The sequence below is a fragment of the Mytilus californianus genome, unplaced genomic scaffold, assembly GCF_021869535.1.
Source record: "Mytilus californianus isolate M0D057914Y unplaced genomic scaffold, xbMytCali1.0.p SCAF_3, whole genome shotgun sequence".
Classification (NCBI taxonomy): domain Eukaryota; kingdom Metazoa; phylum Mollusca; class Bivalvia; order Mytilida; family Mytilidae; genus Mytilus; species Mytilus californianus.
The window spans coordinates 16,014,788-16,038,685 of record NW_026262679.1 but is presented as its reverse complement, the minus strand read 5'-3'; the positions used below and the strand labels follow the sequence as shown (position 1 = coordinate 16,038,685).

General features: G+C 33.2%; 2 protein-coding genes across 2 annotated transcripts in view; one reads left to right on the top strand and one right to left on the bottom strand.

Moving 5' to 3' along the window:
• Positions 1-3,201: 3,201 nt before the first annotated feature.
• On the top strand, positions 3,202-22,120 carry LOC127733993 (toll-like receptor 4). The gene is made up of 2 exons (XM_052243487.1): positions 3,202-3,274; positions 19,301-22,120. Exon 2 carries the CDS (start codon positions 19,308-19,310, stop codon positions 21,885-21,887), a length of 2,580 nt encoding a protein of 859 aa, XP_052099447.1. The 5' UTR covers positions 3,202-3,274; positions 19,301-19,307; the 3' UTR covers positions 21,888-22,120.
• The window catches only part of LOC127734002 (uncharacterized), a 42,499-nt gene continuing 38,173 nt past the window's right edge, over positions 19,573-23,898 (bottom strand). Inside the window, exon 2 of the transcript XR_007997336.1 lies at positions 19,573-19,709. The gene's annotated coding sequence lies outside the window, so the exon portion shown is untranslated. The remainder of the gene's footprint in view (positions 19,710-23,898) is intronic.

Sequence of the window (23,898 nt, the reverse complement as noted above, 5' to 3'; positions counted from 1 at the left end):
ACCTTGACGTCATCAACGTTTTTTCATGATTCACTCCGGTTTAAAATGGAATTAAGAATTAAATTTTATAAGGAATGACTGTAATATTTTTTCTGTCTATTCGAAATAACATAAAAATGTGGTGCACACTTTAAAATAACCCGCTACGCGGGTTATTCAGTGTGCACCACATTGTTTATGTTATTTCTTCATAGACAGAAAAAATATTACAGTCATTCCTTAAATGTATACCTCATATCGATGTTTTTCACGTGACATGACGTTATATAGATTAGGGGTTTTGATAAAGCCTTGGGAACTGTGACTGATATTCGATATCATAAAGTATCGCTGATACAACACGACTGGCATTGATCGTATTACACATACAATTTTCTTGTATTGACTATAAAAAAGTATAACAAAAATACCAAACTTCAAGGCAAATTCATAAAGGAGAAGTCCATAAAAACTGACAAAATCAAACACTTCCAATTAACGGAACAAGCGAAAAACAATTGCCATATTCCTTACTCGAGGAAAATGGTGGGTTAATATAAATAAGAAGATGTGGTATGAGTGCCAATTAGACAACTATCCATTTAAGTCACAATGTGTAAAAAGTAAACAATTATAGGTCAAAGTACGGCCTTCAACACGGAGCCTTGGCTCACACCGAACAGCAAGCTATAAAGGGCTCCAAAATGTAAAACAATTCAAACAGGAAAACAGACGGTCTAATCTATATGAAAAACGAGAAACGAGAAACACTTATGAACCACACCAACAAACGACAACCACTGAACAACAGGCTCCTGACTTAGGACAGGTGCATAAAAATGCAACAGGTTTAAACGTTTTAACCAACCTTCACCCTAACCTGAAACAGTGGTGTAATATTACAATATAAAAAGACACAATAAAATATCAATTGAAATGGCTTAACTCGATCAAAAAGACATACAAAAAAAAACAAGTAAATATACACTGAACGAATAAATTTGATCTATGACACAATATAAATAAAAAAAGATGTATCAATGTAAAAAAAAAACTTTAACTTAGGACAAAAAAAAGGTTTTATAGCTAGAAAAACCTCCCACTTGTATCACATTTGTTTATAGTTCCGTTTTAATATTAAGTAAATTAAAAAATGATGAATCACATTGATAATCTCAATGAAAGTAAAATATTTATTGATTTAACCCATTTCTCTGACGTCAGTCTATTGTTCTTACAGTAGATTATTTTTCAAGAATCCACTGACCACTTCGTTAACTTAAGATAACTTATATTATAACTTTAAACTTTTAACTTACGATTTTTTATCCTCTCAAAAAAGAGTGGCATATGAAGGGTTCGAACTCGCGCGTATTTTCTTCATAATCAGTAGAGTCTTCAGTCTATGCATGATACCACTATACCACGAGTGCTGACATAAATCAATATTTAAATAACACTCATAAAGCGCACAACTGTCAATACATGTCAATAAACTGTATGTCTGTCTCAGAGATAATTCGCTTTTGTTATCTAATAAAATATATATACTATGTCTGGATTTGTTCATGTTCTTTTCAAATTTATTTAAATTGTTTTATTTTGGACGTTATTTTTTAAGGAAGATTATGTTCTACATTTGAACGTTCTTGATTATAGTTATATAGCAGTATGGAAATATCTTAAAACAGAGTTTATTCACGATGTCAGGTTTGAACATTGGTCGATTTTCAACATCGTTATAATGAACCGATGGGTCTTTATACGATTGTGGCTATTACACACTAGTTCTAAACACTAGAGAATCAAGGAATTGTATATATTAGTGCAATTCCTTGATAAAATAAACATTCATATGCCCATTACACTTGTCACTTTTAACGTACAAGGACTTTTCCTTTTTATCATAGCAAATACTTACTTATGGTTTTAGTCTTATAATGATATCGTACTATCAATATTTTTTTCTTTGTTTGATTATAAATGGTCCAAATATACATCACGTCAACATTGAACGGACTCTAACTTGAATAAAGTGTGATATATAAGCTACGACCGTAAAACTACTTCTTTGATTGTAAAACCAGAAACAAAATTATCGCCTTTAAATGAAAATGAAGTATATAATACCTCTATGATTAAAACAATATAATGATTTTTGTTGAGAAAAAAATTACAATGAAAAAATTTCAATTCGGGTACAAGGTTTGAACTTGGCACTGTTAATGTCACAGTTATGTTTTTCGGTACCAACGACTAGACGATCACGGCTATGAACAGCTTGAATGTAAAAGTTAAAAATTTACATAATTATACATTGTACATCTGTAGCAAGAGCAATTCTGCTGGAGATTCAGAATGCGTACCACAGATAATACTAGTTTATTGACTGGTTTACGATGGATGCCAAATGTAATAACGTTAAAAATAATCTAAACTTAATGAAAGGGAAACAGTTTAAACAAAATTCATGTATAATTGTTCAAAAAAGACCTTAAGCAATTATTTTATTTATTTCGGAAAGCATCATTAACTGGAGCATGATGAAATTGTAGTATTATGGCAACTACGCTAAATATATGTATTTGACTTAGTACGGTTAAAATGGTAGACAATCCGTAATCAGCTGTCGACAACAGCAGATTGCTAAATACTATATATGTAAATTTCAAAGGTTTCTAAATTTTGGTAATTACAATTTTTTAACTATTCAAAAAAAGATAAATAAATTCTGTATATTTATATATGTCTTTTTGAATAAACCATAAATACCAAAATCTATATAATTTAAATACTTTGTAATGATAAAGCATTAAATGAAATATAAATATACAAGTATGAAATCTGGTAATAAAAAGGGGAGCTAACAACCCATTTAAGTTATATTAAACGTATGTTAACTTAAATATAGACGTGAACCGTGTGGATATAATCATTTCCAGCTATTATAAAATAAAAAAGACAAAATACGAAATTATTTTTATGAAATTCCGTTGATTCATTGTCAAAACATAAAACAGACAGTCGTTTTACTAGAAATGGGTTAAGCTAGAGAATTGATAAGAAGTAGTGGATTCGGAAACGATAATCAACTTGCGACTAAAGTCGCTAGTTGATTATCGTTTACGAATCCACTACTTCTTATCAATTCTCTACTACGTCAATGTTTCTTAGCAACACGATACGACAGTGGGTTAATTTTGTCAACTACATTTAAATTACTAGTACAAACAATGAGGTAAATGGTTTTCCTCAACTTATTCCCATTCATAACAGTTTAAACAGGAAGAGCAGGGTAAGTTGTATATTTATAGAAGTATGTTAACACCAATAGTCGAGAGATCTTTTAAGTAAGTTTTCTATACAACAATAGTAATTAACAAAAAAATACAAAACGAAAAAAAGTTTTTTTTAAAAACCAAAAACAACCCGGAATTTTTCAAAACGTGGTACTAGAATTTCAGTATTTTATACTTAGATTTTTATTATTATATATGTAACCAATAGAAAAAAAGATATCATCCACGAGACAAAACCAATACCTGCACAGCAAAAAACACAAAAAGCAAAGGAAAGGCGCTTTTATTGCTTTTATTCATCTCAAAGTCACAGTGAGACTTTCAACACGGATCACAAACTCTCACACTGAAAACCTAAATTAGTCAATTTGACCAGTTTAATTGGTCATTTTGACTGTCCTCTAGATGAAAATGCATTTTAATCATTTTGACTATGCTATTAGTCGTTTAACTAGATGGTTAGTCACATTTGACTGAGTAGGGTGGTAATTATAACTATGTTTGGAAGTCAAAATGACTATATGTTATACTCGTCATAACGAATTGGATTGTTCAAATTGACTATGCTTATTTGTCAGTTTGACAATTGAATGCAGTCCATATGACTTATTGAAATGGTCGAAAGTGACCATGTTGGTTAGTCAACATGATTATTGTGAATAGTCACAACCAATAGACTGTTTGACTGTTTTTTTGATTTGTGTTTTTTTGTTGTTCTACCATTTTACTTTGTGTGTGTTTCTATCTGTTTGGTACTTTTATGTTATATTTTTCTGTAATTTACTTTATTTTGTTTCTCTTCCATGGGATTGACAAATACATCTTGAATATAATATCATAAAAATACAAAAGCTGCAATTACTAACAATGATAACAGTATAGGACCACACAGTGCTCAATGTTCAAAACCTTCCTATATCTTTAGGTCTAAGAACACCAGAGTGCTCTGATTCCTTTTGCTCTGTGGTTGCTTTATTAGATTTTGAGTGGCCTTTGATAACCCTTAATCAATTTTTCAGTTTATGACCTCAAGCCAAATTATTTTTTCTTTCTTTAATTTAGAATTTTTGAAAACAAAATAGGATGCAAGTTTGCATATGTTACCATTACTCAGTGGCATATATTGAAGTCTAAAAATCAAATAAAGAAAATATATTTATTATAAACTCATTTTCCATACATCATGATATCCCAACTTAAAGATATATGAACTATTTTATACATTTTCAGTATGTCAGAATTTGAAGTGTTTATTTCAGATATTTTGTCAGTATCATCTCTGCATGTGTCAGTGTAATATTCTCTCTGGTCAAAACATCGCTCAGCTGTTTTCATACAAATAGTAATGTCTTCATTGGCTGAAAAATATAATTATATCATTTTAGAAGCTAAAATATAACAATAAATAATGTACATCAGTCAAGTCAGTTCAGAAAAAAAACAAATTTAAAAATCTTTGATTTAAAACACTTACTTGAATAATTCATGATTATGACGGGTATGTTGGGGACATTGTCCTCGAGCTCGAGAAGGAGAGGGAGAGCAAATATGTTTTCTTTGTATGCATATTTTTATTGTGTTTCAAATTCAGAGCTGTTTGTTGTGTTGAGACCAATACTTGGTCAATTAACCCCTGATAAATACAACTTGTATTGTCAAGACCGGAATATTGCTATTTTTTTTTTATCTTATCATGACTTCACATCTTTGTAACACAGACACAAATGTCCTAAAATTCATTCATCTCAAGAACAGAAAATTGCAATGCAATCATAAATATCTTAACAGTCAGCCATCATAAACAACAAACATTGTAATGTAAGCACCGGGATCTTGACAGCCACCAATCTTATACCACGACATTGTAATGTAAGCACCGGGATCTTGACAGCCACCCATAATATACCACATCATTGTAATATAAGCACCAGGATCTTGACAGCCACCCATCTTATACCACAACATTGTAATGTAAGCACCAGGATCTTGAAAGCCATCCCTCCTAGACCACAACATTGTAATATAAGCACCAGGATCTTGACAGCCACCCATCTTATACCACAACATTGTAATGTAAGCACCGGGATCTTGACAGCCACCCATCTTATACCACAACATTGTAATGTAAGCACCGAGATCTTGACAGCCACCCATCTAATACCACAACATTGTAATATAAGCACCAGGATCTTGACAGCCACCCATCCTATACCACAGCATTGTAATGTAAGCACCATGATCTTGACAGCCACTCATCTTATACCACATCATTGTAATGTAAGCACCGGGATCTTGACAGCCACCCATCTTATACCACAACATTGTAATATAAGCACCACGATCTTGACAGCCTGCCATCCTATACTACATCATTGTAATGTAAGCACAAGGATATATAAAGTCACTAATCTTGTAACACAACAATATAGTGTAAGCATAAGAAACAAAGCAGTCTCCCATACTACAATCCAATATTAATGGGGCCCCTCATTAATGAAAGCTCTGGGATCCTGAGGTTTTTTTCATTTGTTGTTGTGAATATCGATTGCAGTGTTTATTTTTAACAGCTTTTGATCAGGTGAAACAAAAAATACCGCCCAATACTCTTTTCAATCGACAATACGTTGTATGTGTATCAAAATTGACATCCCGTATTCATATCTCCACCTTTTTTATTGTTATTACGTCAAAATGTGTCGATATTACATTTATTAAACTTTTTTTTCTTAAATTTAATTTTTTTAAGTTAAATTGAAACAAATATAAATGATACTTACTTTAAACAATTAGTTTAATTGACAAAATATAACAGTTTCGTGCCTCCTGGTTTGTTTACATCTCAGTGACACGATCTAGGGAACAAAGGAACGCGAAAGTGCGCGTGAAAACCGATACTCAACACCACGTGGTGCTGTGACCACTAACAAAGTCAAATTGACCATGCAGGTAGTCACAATGACCAGATGGGTAGTCATATATGCTGTTGACTACCTTTCTACTAATATTTGACTAACTGTATAGTCATAGTGACTAATTTAAATTTTCAGTGCACCTCGCCGTCATTTAAACATGCTTAGGATACGTCCTTTTAATCTGTCTTACTGACTTACTAGTATAAGACTTATTCATAATGCTTATAATCATACTATTGTTGTTCAATTACTGTGTCTTGTATTTTTGAGGATCGCTATCAATTCACTGATCTATAGTTGAAACAACAATGAACAGCTTATTTTACCTTTTCTATACTGAAATATGTACACATTTATTATTGGCATTTCCCGCCATGCGTTCAATGTGATACGTACAATTTTCTCTGAAGTCCAGCCACCGATATCAGAATTCAGATGGCAGTATTTAATTTCAGAAAGTTTAGTTCTTTGAACTGAAAATGTGGATTATCGGTGTTCCCACTGTCTGTACAACTCTGTTCAGCAGTCGGAAAGCTGACCCCGGTTTGGTCCCATGTCTAAAGACAACAACGAAGTAACGTGACTACCATATTTGGGCATATTTTTGTCATTTGTTGTTCAACTGAAACGAGTCTGTTTCCTTCAAAAAGTCCCATCAAATGCAATCAAAGCATGCTGTACGTTATAAATGACTACTGCGTATACGTTTTAGAAGTTCTAACATAATTTTTTTTTTATTAAATGTACTGAATTAGAATGCGAAGCCTTTAAATTCCAGCTCGTCACCCGTCACGACAGTTTTTTTTTTCAAGTTTAAACTTCTTTCTTAAAACACGAATTTTAAAGCAAATTAGTTTGCTTTTGTGTGTATGTATATTACATGTAATTAAACTAAATAAGTAAACTATAAATTTTATCTCATTCTATTCTATTCGGGTTCTGCTTAATGGATTCAAATTGTCAAAAAGAGGACTTTAGTAATTTAGACGGCAAATCGTGAACTTGCCAATAAATAATAATGAGAAAGATTCGACTTCGAACTTTTCTTCTATCTAAAAATAATATAACTAGGCCTATTGCATTGCAGTTTTTGGTGCTAAGTCGTTTTTTTAACAGAAATTAGTCACGCTTCATGTAATTATGAAAATGCAAGTCTGGAGTCGGTTTCACAAAAAAACTTACGACTAAGATTGATCGTAAGTATACTGCATTGTTCATGACTTACGATCAATCTTAGTCGTAAGTTTTTTTGTGAAACCGACTCCTGAAAGAGATTGATTTTTAAAAGTTCAAAGAAAAAGACTTTTATATGTCCATTGTACATGTAATATTTGTACTAACTTTAAACTTTTATATGAGTCCTTCATCACAAAAATACTAAAATATTTACTTCACGAGTGTCTATGAATGAATTTTTCCATTCAAATACAATTAAGGGCATACGATACAGTTACAGGGAAAGTAATGACGTTGCTAACGTTAATTGTCATTTTCGCGACGTCAAACTGTGACTTATCGGGAAAAGATGCAGTTTTCGACTGATTTTTATCATTCAAACTGATTTAACTTGAAAACGAGTTCATGGACCCTTCTTTTTTAAAATGACATTTGGTTGAATTACGTATGAAGATTATGTGTACCAATTTTCATGAAAAAGTCAATATTGCAATTATTTTAAATTTGATAAATATACAGCAAAAAATGACGTTTTTTTCTACATTCATGAGCATTTGATAAATATGACTTATTTGTAAAAATAAAATGTACAAATTAATAGAACATTTATATAAAACAGAAATTACAAATAATTTAACAAAAAACAGCTTGTGTTTATCTTTTAAAACAAAAAAGTTGTGTATTTCTGTCGAAAGGAAAAATACGTCCATAAATCCGAATTTTGAGGAAATATCTGAAATTTCAACCTCAATTTACTCAAAAAGTAGCACATGATGGTATATTTTTTATTGCATATTTGATTTAATCAGGTAAAAAATAGCCTATATGCAAATTTTCATCAAAATTTCATTACGGGATCAAAACTGTATCGTATGCCCTTAAGGAATGACTGTGATATTTTTTTTCTGTCTATGAAGGAATAATTTAATTTTGGATGTAACGCGTCTTCTGATTGGCTGACGTTGTTTTGTTTATCAGCTCATAGACATAATTTTGTCATGTGACCGCGACGTCATCAACGTTTTTATCATTATTTACTCCTTTTTAGAATTAAATTATAAGGAATGACTTTAATATTTTTTCTGTCTATTCGAAATAACATAAAAAATGTGGTGCATACTTTAAAATAACCTGCTACGCCGGCTATTCAGTGTGCACCACATTTTTATGTTATTTCTTCATAGACAGAAAAAATATTACAGTCATTCCTTAAATAACATCAAAAATGTGGTGCACACTGAATAATCCGCGTAATCGGTACATATCAATATGCAGACATATGACAACCTGATAATCGGTACATATACATCAATGAGACAGCAATTATCGACTCACCCACACCCAAATAACCAAAAGATATATACAGGTCAACATGCAGGTTTAACAATAGACAGGTATAAAGATCTTAATCATTCCTATTTATAATTTAACACTGGATTAAATGATAAAGGATATTTTTACTATACATTTTATTTATTTTCAATAATTTACCCACTTTTAAATACGATATCATATCCGCTGGTCTCCCAACGGGTTTAATGATCCGACCTTTTACCAGCAATCGATATGGCAATGGAGCAGCCCAGGAGGAATTAAATCGTGGAACACTTAAGGCGATCAACAATTCAGCAATGTACACGCTTAAGTTTACAGTAACTAATGCGGTGATATTAACTATTTGTGTTGGTATACAAAACCACCAGAATTAGACTAACTTCAATTTTACTTAAACCAACACATTAATTGGATAAATTTCGAGATTGGCCGGTAAAGTGCATACATGTCCAAGACTAATCCAGATGTCGATAATTTGTTGTTGTGCTTCGTACCGATCTGATAAGTCAAGCCTTTTTCCAACTGATTTTACATTTTGCATTTATGTATTGATACTACACAACAGTCTTAGATTTAAAGGAAGGGGTTAGCGCTCATAAACATGTTTAACCCCGCCACATCCTCAGGAAGACTGATCCTGCTCTAGACCTCTCTGATTTATTGGTTGTCGTCGGTTGCTGTCAGCCATATTTGATTGTTGTTTATCATTTATGAATAAATCAGAATGTTTGTTTGTCCATTCGAAATATTTGACATTTTGACGGTATTAGTGTTAATCTTTGTTGTCGACTGTACGGTGACCTATAGTTGTTTTACATCCTCATCCTTTTTGTGTCTGGTGGTTTGTTGTCTCATTAGAAATCTTAAAACATCTCCTTATCTTAAACGTAAACTAAACTAATTGAAATGAATAGAGAAACAAATTCTGACGAAAGTTTTTAATGTAGATATGGAATTCATATCGTCGACATGTTAAACAGACGAATCAGGAGAAACCTAATTGTCTGTATACATAACTGTAGCAGATACATTTGGAGTGTCGACATCTTAAACAGACGAACCAGGAGAAACTATATTGTTTGTATAAATAGCTGTAGTAGATAGATATTTATAACTTAACGTGTCGATATCAATTCGATGTCGTCGATATCGTTGATATCGACATCTTAAACAGACGAATTAGGAGACACTATATTGTCCATATACATAACTGTAGCTGTAGCAGATATACATTTGGAACATAATTTGTCGATATCGACTCGATAGAAAACTATAGCAGATAGACATTTGGATCGTTATTTGTCGATGTCGTCGATATCGAAACTACATCGCGTCTAGGACATACCTCGTAAAGTGACCAGAATCTACCGTCAATTTAGTTCCTTATGACGTGTATGTGGAATATAGTCATTCTTTCTTTTTGTTGAAACGATCTTAACTGGCTTAGATAATTTAAACCTACCAGACCATTATATCTATGTCTTGGGACTATTTTTAATTCCTGTGCCGACTTTATCACTGCTAAAATTTTCGGAGTGCCTTCATATATAAACTAACTAGCAGATCTTCTTGGACACATTTTCAACGCAAAAATCAGTAAAAAAAAGCTCCATAGAATATGGAGAAAGAAATTTTTAACTGATTTTTGCGTTGAACATGTGTTCTAGAAGATTTTTCTTGTTAGTATATATATGAAGGTCTTTTTAATCTTTTTGGAGCGATAAAGCCAGCACAGGAATTAAACATAGTCCTAACGTTTTTACATATACAGTTATTTAGATACTATAACAGATATGCCCAGCTCGGCTTGGCTTTTGCAATGTTAATAAGTAAAACTCAACGGACTTTGGTGCAGCATTTATTCCGAAATCTGTGTTTTCATAAACCCTCCTATGTTTATTTTTCATTTAAACAACCCCGTTCTATTTTTGTAGGTCCGAGCCTATTTTCCACCAATCAGGCGCGGATCCAGCCATTTTCAAAAGGGGACCAACACATACAAGTCATATAAAAATGTCATTTAAATAGGGGTTTCAACCTCCCGGCCACTGACTAATGGTCGCTGATTAGAACATTGTCTGATTATAATTATTCAACATGTGTATGAAATAATTTTATCGTTCAAACAATTTCATATAATCACTTACTTCTAAAGACGAATTATTTACTTTAAATATTTCTGATTTGAAAACAAATTGCATCTGATTACCCATAAATAAAGCTGTACTTTATTGTATTTTGTATATCATATAAAAGAACATGAAATTTTATTGCGTATAAATAATAAAATATTGGGTGCGATTGGTAAAAGTACGAGTTGGTAGAAGTACGAGTTGGTAAAAATTGGGTACGAGTTGGCTGAGGTATGAGTTTACATGGATCCACAGCGACCTTGTGCGGAATATTGTGGAACTATTTCATTCTTGATTTGTAAAACATCTTGATATGTAAAACTCCTTGATTTGTAACTTGTTGGTTTTTAACTTGAAGTTTTTCTTGAGAAACGGAACTTCTCATTAGCGGCAGCGGTAACAATTATACTGACACATTCTCCCATAACGTGACTCAAACAAAGAAATTATATTTCACAAATTAAGGAATGTAGAGTTTCATGTAACGATTGAAGGAAATACGTTACATGTAACAAATTAAGAAATTGCATTTACACATTAAGAAGTTACATTTCACAAACCAAGAAATGTAGAAATTCATGTAACAGATGTAAAAAATACATGTTACAAATTAAGAAATTACATTTTACAAATTAAGAAATTGCATGTTACAAATTAAGAAATTGCATTTTACAAAATATGAAATGTATAATTATGGCGGATATTCCCTTCCGTACTATAGCAGAAAAAGTCATATATATGATATTCTCTATCTATATACCTCGGTGTATGTTTCCACGTGACGTGACGTCATGCAAATTATGGGTTCGATAAAGCCTTTGAAACCGTGACTGATATCAATGAGGGAGTGGGGGTAAAGAAACATGGTAACAGGAGCGACAAAATATTGCACCACCTATCAAAAAATGTTTTAACTAATTCTTGTATGACATAATCAAGATTGAATTTTTTTTCTATATGTTGTTTCAAAAGTATTGTTTGTTTTGATTTCCTAAAAATAGGGTGGTCTTAACTAGGAAATTTTAGAAAATTTAGAAATTTTGAAATTCGAAATGTTTTTAAAATGACCCATATAATGTTAATTTTTAAAGCTACTGTAGTTGAAAATAAGCTACATGTATCTCCCACAGACTCTATCTAGTTGAACAACTGTATATACGTATGATATCTTAATTTCACAGGCACTTGTCTCTTAGAAAATACTACACATACCTTTATAAGTTGAACATAAGTTCATGTGCTCAATTTTCAGAATTTTAAGAAGTGTTAGAATTTTGTCGTCAAATTTAAAGTACTTAAATATGATTATAAAGACTAAATAAGTTTCAACTATATGCTCCCACCTGAGGGCATCGATTTTTTTTAGATAGTACTTGTATTTGCGTAAGTTTTATTAATAAAGTACTTGAAGACATGTAACGATAGATGGTTTCAAATTTGCAGCGATCTGAGAGGTTCCTGCTTTGCTAAGATAGGATAAAAATAAGGAGAAATGAAGTGGATGTAATCAATTTAGGCAACCGTACGGCCTTCAACAATGAGAAAAACCCATACCGTATAGTCGAATTAAAAAGGCCCCGACAGGAAAAATATGAAACAATTCAATCGAGAAAACTAACGGCCTAATTTATAACAAAACAATTTACGAAAAACAAATATGACAGACATGAACCAACGACAACCACTAAACTACAGGCTCCTGACTTGAGACAGGAACATATATAAAGAATGTGGCGGGGTTAAACATGTTTGTGAGCGCTCAACCCTCCCCTAACATGGGACAGTGGTGTAACAGCACAACAAAAGATCAATGTTTAACTATAAAAATAAGTTGAAAAGGCTTTAACTCATCAGATCAATACAAAGCAAAAAACATCAAACAAAAACATAGACCGGATGTAGCAGGGTATTTATCCATTCCTCATCCCTAACAACAAAACAAACACCAGTTACAGATCTTATGGTACTCACAGTTACTCACAGCTAGCTCAAAGCAAATAACAACTAATAATAAAAAAATCATGTATCTAAGACTTGTACATGTATTTGTACATGTATCATAAAAGGGTTTGTTTGCGGTACACCTGTACGCCGCAAATTGCTGTTATCACACATAAAATTTGGAGAATCAGAATATTTGTCATTCATCAGGGCATTCACATAGTCTACTTTAGTGTTGTATCCATCAAGACGTAGAGAAGTAGACGTTGTATCCACCAAGACGTAGAGAAGTAGACTTTGTATCCACCAAGACGTGGAGAAGTAGACTTTGTATCCACCAAGACGTAGAGAAGTAGACTTTGTATCCACCAAGACGTAGAGAAGTAAACTGTGTATCCATCAAGACGTAGAGAAGTAGACTTTGTATCCATCAAGACGTAGAGAAGTAGACTTTGTATCCATCAAGACGTAGAGAAGTAGACTTTGTATCCACCAAGACGTAGAGAAGTAGACTTTGTATCCATCAAGACGCAGAGAAGTAGACTTTGTATCCATCAAGACTTAGAGAAGTAGACGTTGTATTCATCAAGACGTAGATAAGGAGATGTTGTATCCAACAAGACGTAGAGAAGTAGACGTTGTATCCACTAAGACGTAGAGAAGTAGACTTTGTATCCATCAAGACGTGGAGAAGTAGACTTTGTATCCATCAAGACACAGAGAAGAAGACGTTATATCCACCAAGACGTAGAGAAGTAGACGTTGTATCCATCAAGACGTAGAGAAGTAGACTTTGTATCCATCAAGACGTAGATAAGTAGATGTTGTACCCACCAAGACGTAGAGAAGTAGACGTTGTATCCATCAAGACGTAGAGAAGTAGACGTTGTATCCATCAAGACGTAGAGAAGTAGACTTTGTATCCATCAAGACGTAGATAAGTAGATGTTGTACCCACCAAGACGTAGAGAAGTAGACGTTGTATCCATCAAGACGTAGAGAAGTAGACTTTGTATCCATCAAGACGTGGAGAAGTAGACGTTGTATCCATCAAGACGCAGAGAAGTAGACGTTGTATCCACCAAGACGTAGAGAAATAGACGTTGTATCCATCAAGACGTAGAGAAGTAGACGTTGTATCAATCAAGACGTAGAGAAGTAGACGTTGTACCCACCAAGACGTAGAGAAGAAGACGTTGTATGCAACAAGAAGTAGATAAGGAAATGTTGTATCCACCAAGACGTTGTATTGACCAAGAAGTAGATAAAGAGACGTTGTATCCACCAAGACGAAGAGAAGTAGACGTTGTACCCACCAAGACGTAGAGAAGAAGACGTTGTATCCACTAAGAAGTAGATAAGGAAATGTTGTATCCACCAAGACGTAGAGAAGTAGACGTTGCATTGACCAAGAAGTAGATAAGGAGACGTTGTATCCATCAAGACGTAGAGAAGTAGACGTTGTATCCATCAAGACGTAGATAAGGAGATAAAGTTTGTTTTTCTGTATAAAAATAAGAAGATGTGGTATGATTGCCAATGAAACAACTCTCCACAAGAGACCAAATGGCACAAAAATTAGCAACTGTAGGTCACCGTACGGCCTTCAACAATGAGCAAAATCGATACCGCATAGTCAGCTATAAAAGGCCCAGAAATTACAAAAATAAAACTATTCAAAACTAACGGCATAATTTATGTACAAAATAATGAACGCAAAACAAATATGATACACAGAAGAAACAAACGACAACCAATGGATTACAGGCTCCTGACTTGGGACAGGCACATACAGAATGTGGCGGGGTTAAACATGTTAGCGGGCGCCCAACCCTCCCCCTAACCTGGGACAGTGGTGTAACAGTACAACATAAGAACAAATTATAGGCCATTTCTTATCCAAAATGTTAATATTTTTTTTTATTTGTTGAACACAGTATTCTGGCGGGTTTTTCTTGGTTAATTTGTCAATGAATGTGGTAGAAATAAATCATGACTAAAGTTCAAGTTTTCTACATGTGTTTGTAGCTCAGTTTCGAGTTGGGACACCTTCAGCTCATGCATATTCTTTGCACACTGTTTTAAACATTAGATGATCATATTTTATTTCAAATCATTATTGAAAGTCAAAACTTTATTTTTTATTAAGCGAAATTTATTAGTGTCTCTAATCATGTATAGTAATAACATTAACGATACCAAGTTTACTGCACAGGATGCACATTTCGACAAAAATTGTCTGTTCAGTGATGCTCGAGGCCAAGATCTGTACATAAATCTTCGGGTGACTATGAGAAAGAAAAAAAACATTTGTCTTTGATACTTTGAATGAAGATCCCCCCAAAGTACATTTTGTCGTGTTAAAGAAACTTGTTCACGGCATCAACCATGCTACTTTCCATCTTGACGAGCTTGTTCACGGCATCAACCATGCTACTCTCCATCTTGACGAGCTTGTTCACGGAATCAACCATGCTACTCTCCATCTTGACGAGCTTGTTCACGGCATCAACCATGCTACTCTCCATCTTGACGAGCTCACATTTGACATCTTGACGAGCTCACATTTGAAATCATCAATGGATGGAACTCCTAAAGTGTCCGTAGAATGTATTGGACGAGGAATTCTTGATGGGGTCATATTGCTGGTTTGGTCGTGTCCAGATTATTGAACATTTAATTTAATTATAGCTGGACTGGCCGGACATACTTTAGGTTCAGTTACTTCTACATGTTCACCTATTTCAGTATGGTTTTATGGCATACTTTAGGTTCAGTTACTTCTACATGTTCACCTATTTCAGTATGGTTTTATGGCATACTTTAGGTTCAGTTACTTCTATGTTCACCTATTTCAGTATGGTTTTATGGCATACTTTAGGTTCAGTTACTTCTACATGTTCACCTATTTCAGTATGGTTTTATGGCATACTTTAGGTTCAGTTACTTCTACATGTTCACCTATTTCAGTATGGTTTTATGGCATACTTTAGGTTCAGTTACTTCTACATGTTCACCTATTTCAGTATGGTTTTATGGCATACTTTAGGTTCAGTTACTTCTATGTTCACCTATTTCAGTATGGTTTTATGGCATACTTTAGGTTCAGTTACTTCTACATGTTCACTTATTTCAGTATGGTTTTATGGCATACTTTAGGTTCAGTTACTTCTACATGTTCACCTATTTCAGTATGGTTTTATGGCATACTTTAGGTTCAGTTACTTCTATGTTCACCTATTTCAGTATGGTTTTATGGCATACTTTAGGTTCAGTTACTTCTACATGTTCAACTATTTCAGTATGGTTTTATGGCATACTTTAGGTTCAGTTACTTCTATGTTCACCTATTTCAGTATGGTTTTATGGCATACTTTAGGTTCAGTTACTTCTACATGTTCACCTATTTCAGTATGGTTTTATGGCATACTTTAGGTTCAGTTACTTCTACATGTTCACCTATTTCAGTATGGTTTTATGGCATACTTTAGGTTCAGTTACTTCTACATGTTCACCTATTTCAGTATGGTTTTATGACATACTTTAGGTTCAGTTAATTCTACATGTTCACCTATTTCAGTATGGTTTTATGGCATACTTTAGGTTCAGTTACTTCTACATGTTCACCTATTTCAGTATGGTTTTCATCCTTTATTTCTATTTTGTTAACCAGGTGATTCGCTTGAACTTATATTGTACTTGTCTTTCTGAAAATAATATAAGTTTATAAATGAGAGGTTTCAATTGATCAGCTTGGGACCTCTACTGAAGTTGACTTGTTTTGTATCATGGTTCAAATTTGTGTGACACTTGACGAACTGTCACCTAAATTGTCAAATATGTAGACTTGACAGGCACGAGCCCAGAAAGGAAATCTTTCCCTCCGGTTCTGAAATTCGATGCTATTATATTGGTTTATTTTCAATGAATGTGTCATTAAGAATTCATCTCGATTCCACAAAGTTAAACTTTCCCTGTGGCACTAGTTTTTCGTTAGGTTTTACGGGAACATATATTTTAATAATATTCGTAAAGAATATTAATGAATGCGTGATTCTTAGTAATTACAAAATATTACTGTTATATCTGTACCTTGAACACTGTTTAGAGATAGTTATCTGCAATGATTTCCGCTTAGAAAAAATTTAGCGCCCATTTCAAGGATTTGTCTCGGTGTGTGCTGTTTGCACGACAGAAACCTTTGTCATGTTTTTTAATCCCTAGCTGTAGGCAGCTCTTTTAGTACAGTGTTACGGGAGAACGAAATTAGTGTTTGTCATTTAGGTATATTCGACTTCACAAATTTACTCTTAACGTGTGTTTTAGGAAATGCCCCTTGTTTTTCATAATCTGCTTTTTCAAGCGTTCTTTCTTTTTCGGAGATACTCAATTCCAAATTACGAATACGATGTTCCAACATATCTATTTCATCGTCTGGTGTGGTCTCATTGTCAAATATATCGGATGTCGGATCCGACACATCGAGTATGTCCTCATGCGACATATGACCTAAACCAAATTCACTTATCAATTTTTTATTTTTTCTTGCTCTATTTCGGGTAAAAGGCATGGCATGCCTCCTGTGTAAGACAAAAAATGACTTGATAACAAATTAAAAAAATATCCAACAGAATAAGAACTTACGAAAAATAAGGTATACAAAAGTTTCAAAATTCAAAAGACTCAAAATATAATTGCCATGCCTCACAGGATGAACTTCTACCAGAAAACACCACATTAGTTTTCGGCAATCAACGATAGAATGAAAAACTTTTATTTCTTTAAATCACAAGTCGATAAAGGAACCAATCAAAATTCGTTGTTCAAATATAAAATTCGTAACAAGTTGTCTCATTAGCTAAATGTAAAGAATCGAAATAATTGGAACAGTATAAAGTCTATTTTTTAAATCTCCAGTCGCCAATTATATATTTTTGATAAATTAAAAATAGCACAAAAATGCAATACGTGATCCTGATTGGCTGTTTGATTTTAAAGATAAGAGATTAAGATGCGTGTTTTAACCTCATGATTTTTAATGTTACTACTATTCAATGCCCAAGAAAACAATGAATTATTTGAAAAAGGGAAATAATTCTTATTCAATAATCAATTCCAAAAATTATGAGGCATTACCCTTTGATGCTCGATTTTGTGCTGCTTCAGAATTTGTAGGTTGCCTCGCTTAAGACGAATTTGTCGATGTAAATCTGATTTTTGTTCTGAAATGACTTATCACATCATTTATTTGTTCCTATAAATCTGTTTTAACCAGAACAAACACTGTTGTCTTATTAGTTTATCACAAACTGAAACCAATTTTAGAAAATCAATTGAACCACAATGGTTATTGGCTTTCCATATTATATATATGTTTGATATTAGTTCCATCAGGTTGACAGCTTACCTTTATATTTAGACCAGCTATGTTCACCATAATATTTCATATAATTTACTGTTTATATCTATGTGTGAGTGATGTTAAATTTTACATACACTATGCAAAACATAGTCATCAACAATGAGCAAAACCCATACCGTATAGTAAGCTATAAAAAGCACAGGCATGACAAAATGTGAAATACTTAAAACGGGAACATCAACGCCTTGATTTATGCTATATCAATTTTTGAAAAAACAAATATGAAAAAATCAATTAAGGACAACCACTGAATTACAGGCTCCTGACTTAGGATAGGCACATAACGAATGAGGCGGGTTAAATCCTTCTCCTAACCTTTGACATATGCCATTAAAACGCAAACAAATTCATCTGAAGATTTGTTTAAATTTCAGTTTTACATTCAGATGCTGATACATGTATATACATCCTAAAAGTATCCTCATATTAAGCATTTGACAGTCCAAGGAAAGTTAAGTTCGCAAACTTTACTCTCAACGGACTAATCAATGGACCGTCTGTTTTGGTTACTCGTCAACATTTTTAAAATTAATTTACATATTGTTTTTACAAAAATCCACGATTAAGTAACTAGTCTCCACTGATTTCACAATACCACTTTATCTTGTTTAATAATTGTAATTAAAAATGCTTGTTAGAGGTGAGTTTAATGTAGATGAGAATTCGGGAGTGTCGGCTAAACATTTGATAGTCATTGTGCAAACAGTTACATATATAAAATTGTACTATATGAAAGTAGTGTTGGTATGGTACATCGGAAATATACATTAAGTTCTCTCTGGTTTGTTGGTATGGTACATCGGAAATATACCTTAAGTTCTCTCTGGTTTGTTGGTATGGTACATCGGAAATATACCTTAAGTTCTCTCTGGTTTGTTGGTATGGTACATCGGAAATATACCTTAAGTTTCTCTCTGGTTTGTTGGTATGGTACATCGGAAATATACCTTAAGTTCTCTCTGGTTTGTTGGTATGGTACATCGGAAATATACCTTAAGTTCTCTCTGGTTTGACAAGGAATATTTTGTAATCTTGATTATTTTGCCATGTAGGTGTTTTTGTTTAATTTTCCTGACTGATTTTTTTTTTCTTTTTTTTTTCTAGGTATATCATGCTCATCTTTGCTCCAGTGATATTGGTATTCATCTCAACAAGTGTAATCGAATCTCGTCGATGTGCATTTGACACAAGATGTTATTGCAGTTCTCTTCCTGGATCATCACTGTATAAAGTCGATTGTTCAAACCGTACAATCAGATATATTCCTGTCTTTCCAAAAAACGTAACGAGTATAGATTTAAGTTTCAATATGATTAACAGAATTCCTGACTTTCACTTTGCTGTAAATGCGATTCTACGTAACATTTCATTCTCTCATAACCTTTTGAACCGCTTAGACAGTCATACTTTTTCTGGTCCTTCCGAACTTATCAGTATAAAAGTAGACAATAACAACATTTCCATGGTATCAGCCGAAACATTCCGATTTCTGCCAAAACTTCGACACCTCGACCTGAAAAATAACAAATTTAAATTTAAGAATTTAAATTTGACTTATTTGTCCAATCTTACATCACTCAGAATTGACTTCCTTAATGCATTTCAACTCCCAGCTGAACTCGCCAGTTTAAAATCCCTAGACATTTCTGGGGAATCGGGGAGGTGTGAAATCAAACTGTTGACTCCAGATACATTTAAATATTTATCCGGACTAAATGCCCTTAAATTATCTGCATGTAAAATCAACAATATTTACAAAGGAACTTTTAGCAATATGAAAAACCTATTTGCTTTAGATCTATCGTTTAACACATGTCTCAAGTTCAGTGGATTTGTCAATGTGACGTACGATTTGCCACATACATCTATTAAAATTCTTAAGATAAATAAGATTCATAAAACTTTTGAAATGAACACAAAACTTATGAAATCTCACGTTCGTTATTTACGGTATACAAATATAACAGAATTGCATGTGGATAGTAACAGGATTCAACAAGTAGAAAAAGGCGTGATATCAATGCTTCCTCATACAATCCGAAATTTGTATATGTCCGACAATGTATTTTCTTATGGGAGTTACTTAACTGAGATTTTCATAATGCCTGTTCATTTTGCTAACATTTCTTTTCTATTTAACACCCACAATCCTGAAAAAGAAGAGATTTGTAAGCATCATGATGAGGAACCATCAGTCAATCAGCGTCAACAACATGACGAAGGATTTAATATGTTCGAAATTCGACCATTCCATCGTCTGGGAAAAGGACAAACAAATTTTACGTTTAGTAAGTTGAACAGTGACAGTAAACTCGAAACTTTCCAATCACGTGATCATCCGAAATTTTTCCCGGTTCCTAGGCTTTTAAAAACACTGATTTACCGCCAATGTCAACTTCGATATGAAATACCAAGTTTACGATTTTCAGACAACACTTTAGAATATTTAGACGGTAGTTCTAATATTTTTTATTCCTGGAAAGGACCTTTGTTAAATTTGAATCATGTGCGATTTCTTAATTTATCAAACAACTTGTGTTCATACGTATCTAAAGTATTTTTCTATAGTACACCAAATCTACAAATAATGCATGTAGACAATAATTTACTTGGTTTCGTCCTGCCTGATGACGTTAATGGAGAAATATTACAAAATCTCCATAAGCTAGAGGAGATCAATTTGGCATACAATAGAATACCTAGCTTACCCTACAAGTTTTTCAAATCACAAGCCTTGCTGAAAAAAATATCACTTTCTGGAAACATGTTAGATGAAATTTCATTCAAAATTAGCCATATGATACATTTACGGCATCTTGATTTATCGTACAACAGACTATCGTCTATATCAAAAGACGTTCGGGATCATCTAGACAAGACAGTGCGTCCCAATATGAAGTTAGAATTAGACCTAACGGGCAATCCTTTCAAATGCACGTGTGAAACCATAGGATTTGTAAAATGGATGTTTCAGACAGCCATCAAGTTACATAATCAAAGAAAATATCAATGTAAACTGTCAAATGGAGAAAAGATTTTCATTCAAAACCCTTCTCGATTGTATGAAAAACTAAAAAAAGAATGTTCAACTTTCACTTCCTTAATTATTGGAACAACAGTCGTGATGTTGTTGCTTCTTGCAATAATTTCATGGGCAATAATTTATAGATATCGCTGGAAATTAAGATATATGTATTACATGGTGAAAAACAGGTATCATGGTCAACAACCAATCACATCTACGGAAAACGAAAGAATATATACGTACGATGCCTTCATATCATATGCTGACAATGATAGATTCTTTGTCCATGAAAAGTTTCTAAACAAGCTTGAGGATGAATCTGGATTAAAACTCTGTCTGCATAAAAGAGATTTCCTACCAGGAAACGATATAGCTGCGAATATTACGAACGCTATACACGAGAGTCGCAAAGTTGTTGTCATTATGTCACAACACTTTCTAAAGTCTTATTGGTGTATGTTTGAATATAACATGGCCAGAATAGAAAGCATTTACTCCAGAAATAAAGAAAACATTTTATTTCTTGTTTTCCTCGAGGAGTTGTCGTCTAAAGATTTACCGCTTATTGTGTTAGAGCTAGTGCAGTCACAGTCATATATAGAGTATCCACATGATGAATACGGTAACGAGGTTTTCTGGACCAAATTAACAGAAGTTTTGTCGTGACGTCAGTATGAATGTGTATGAAAAGTAGTTATAATTTATCAAAATAGGACTATTTGAATGTGAACATTATAAATATTGAACTTGCGTTTCCACCTTATGTCGTAAAAAGAATAAGATAGAAGGTCATAGAAAAAGGCTGTAATTACACACAGGATCAGCAATTATTTTAATGTTTGTAAACGATGAATAAAATGAGACTGGTGAATTCATATACCGCCTCAAAGTTCACTGTATTTTCAATTGTTTTTTTCAGATAGTAAAATACAATTTAGTTGCTGGCATTTATTGCAGAAAAATTTGTTTCTTTACTCTACAAAAAAACATTTGACCCAATTATGTACAAAAGGCGACTAAGGCACACCCATAGATATATTATTACCTGTGCTTCTGTAATCTGGCATTAAGACTCGTGCTTAGGGGTGTCTGTTTGACTGTCAGGGCTGTATATATATATATATATATGTGAGTGTTTGACTGTCATCAGGTCTGTATATATATATATATATATATATATATATATAAGTGCCTATAAATAGCAGCACATGACATACAAATCTATGGGAGTGTGGATTAATCAGTACAGAGATTAATTCAATTACACAAATAAAATTATAGATTGCCTAACAATGTAATTTTAACACACTATTTAGTATGTAAATATAAGAATGTTTAAAATATTTACAAAATGATGAAAATAAACGCAATATTTCGCTAGACTAACTAGCTTTATCAAGCGTGCATCTATCCAGGTGAAATCGGATGTAGATGATAAGAAACTTTTGCAGCTCAATGTATATGTTGCACTTGAATTTAGCTGCCTTGAAAATAATACATAATTTGGATGAAGTTCAAGATTTTTACAAAATTGGTAGTTGAAGTTAGCAACGTCCATTGGCCAATATTACAGGATAAAAAGGACGATGCTGTGTACTAAATTGTTCTTTATCTTTCCTGTATCTTTTCTCATCTTTTTCGTTAAGACCATCAGGTTCTAAAGTGTGGAGTTGGTGGATCCAAAAATTTTCTCTTCTCCTTCTCGCCGTGGTGTCCCACTCGGTGTTGACTTCTATGATTTGGAAGGTAACATTATCAAAAGAATGTTTCGTTGAACGAAGATGTCTTGTGAGAGGACAGTTTTTGTTGGTTTTGTACCATGAACGATGGTTATTGAGCCGAATATTAAATTTGTCCATTGTTTCTCCCACATACTGAATGCCACATGTGTCACATGTTAATATATAAATTGAGTTCTCCGTTTTACAGTTGGAATTTGAGTAGATGGTATAATTTTGTTTAGTAACGGAGCTGATGAAAGAACTGCTTGTATTGGCAGCTTTACAACACAAGCAGTTCCTTCGACCACATTGTTTGTAGCAACCGGGAGATGGAGTAGGCTGCTTTGCTAATACAGATGTCACTAATTTGTCACAGATGTTTTTAGGTCTTCTGAAGGCCATGACTGGTGGTGAGGAAAATACTTTTTTAAGATTTGAATCATTTTCTATAATTTTCCAATGCTTCTGAACAATGGAAGACACATTTTTAAAATCAGGATGGTAAGTGAGTACAAGGGGTGTTCTGTTAGCTGCTTTATTCTTATCTTTGTACTCTAGAAGTTCGGCTCAATAACCATCGTTCATGGTACAAAACCAACAAAAACTGTCCTCTCACAAGACATCTTCGTTCAACGAAACATTCTTTTGATAATGTTACCTTCCAAATCATAGAAGTCAACACCGAGTGGGACACCACGGCGAGAAGGAGAAGAGAAAATTTTTGGATCCACCAACTCCACACTTTAGAACCTGATGGTCTTAACGAAAAAGATGAGAAAAGATACAGGAAAGATAAAGAATAATTTAGTACACAGCATCGTCCTTTTTATCCTGTAATATTGGCCAATGGACGTTGCTAACTTCAACTACCAATTTTGTAAAAATCTTGAACTTCATCCAAATTATGTATTATTTTCAAGGCAGCTAAATTCAAGTGCAACATATACATTGAGCTG

What these genes read in the sequence shown, in the direction of transcription:
- LOC127733993 (XM_052243487.1), top strand. Translation starts at nt 19,308, where the DNA reads ATGCTCATCTTTGCTCCAGTGATATTGGTATTCATCTCAACAAGTGTA.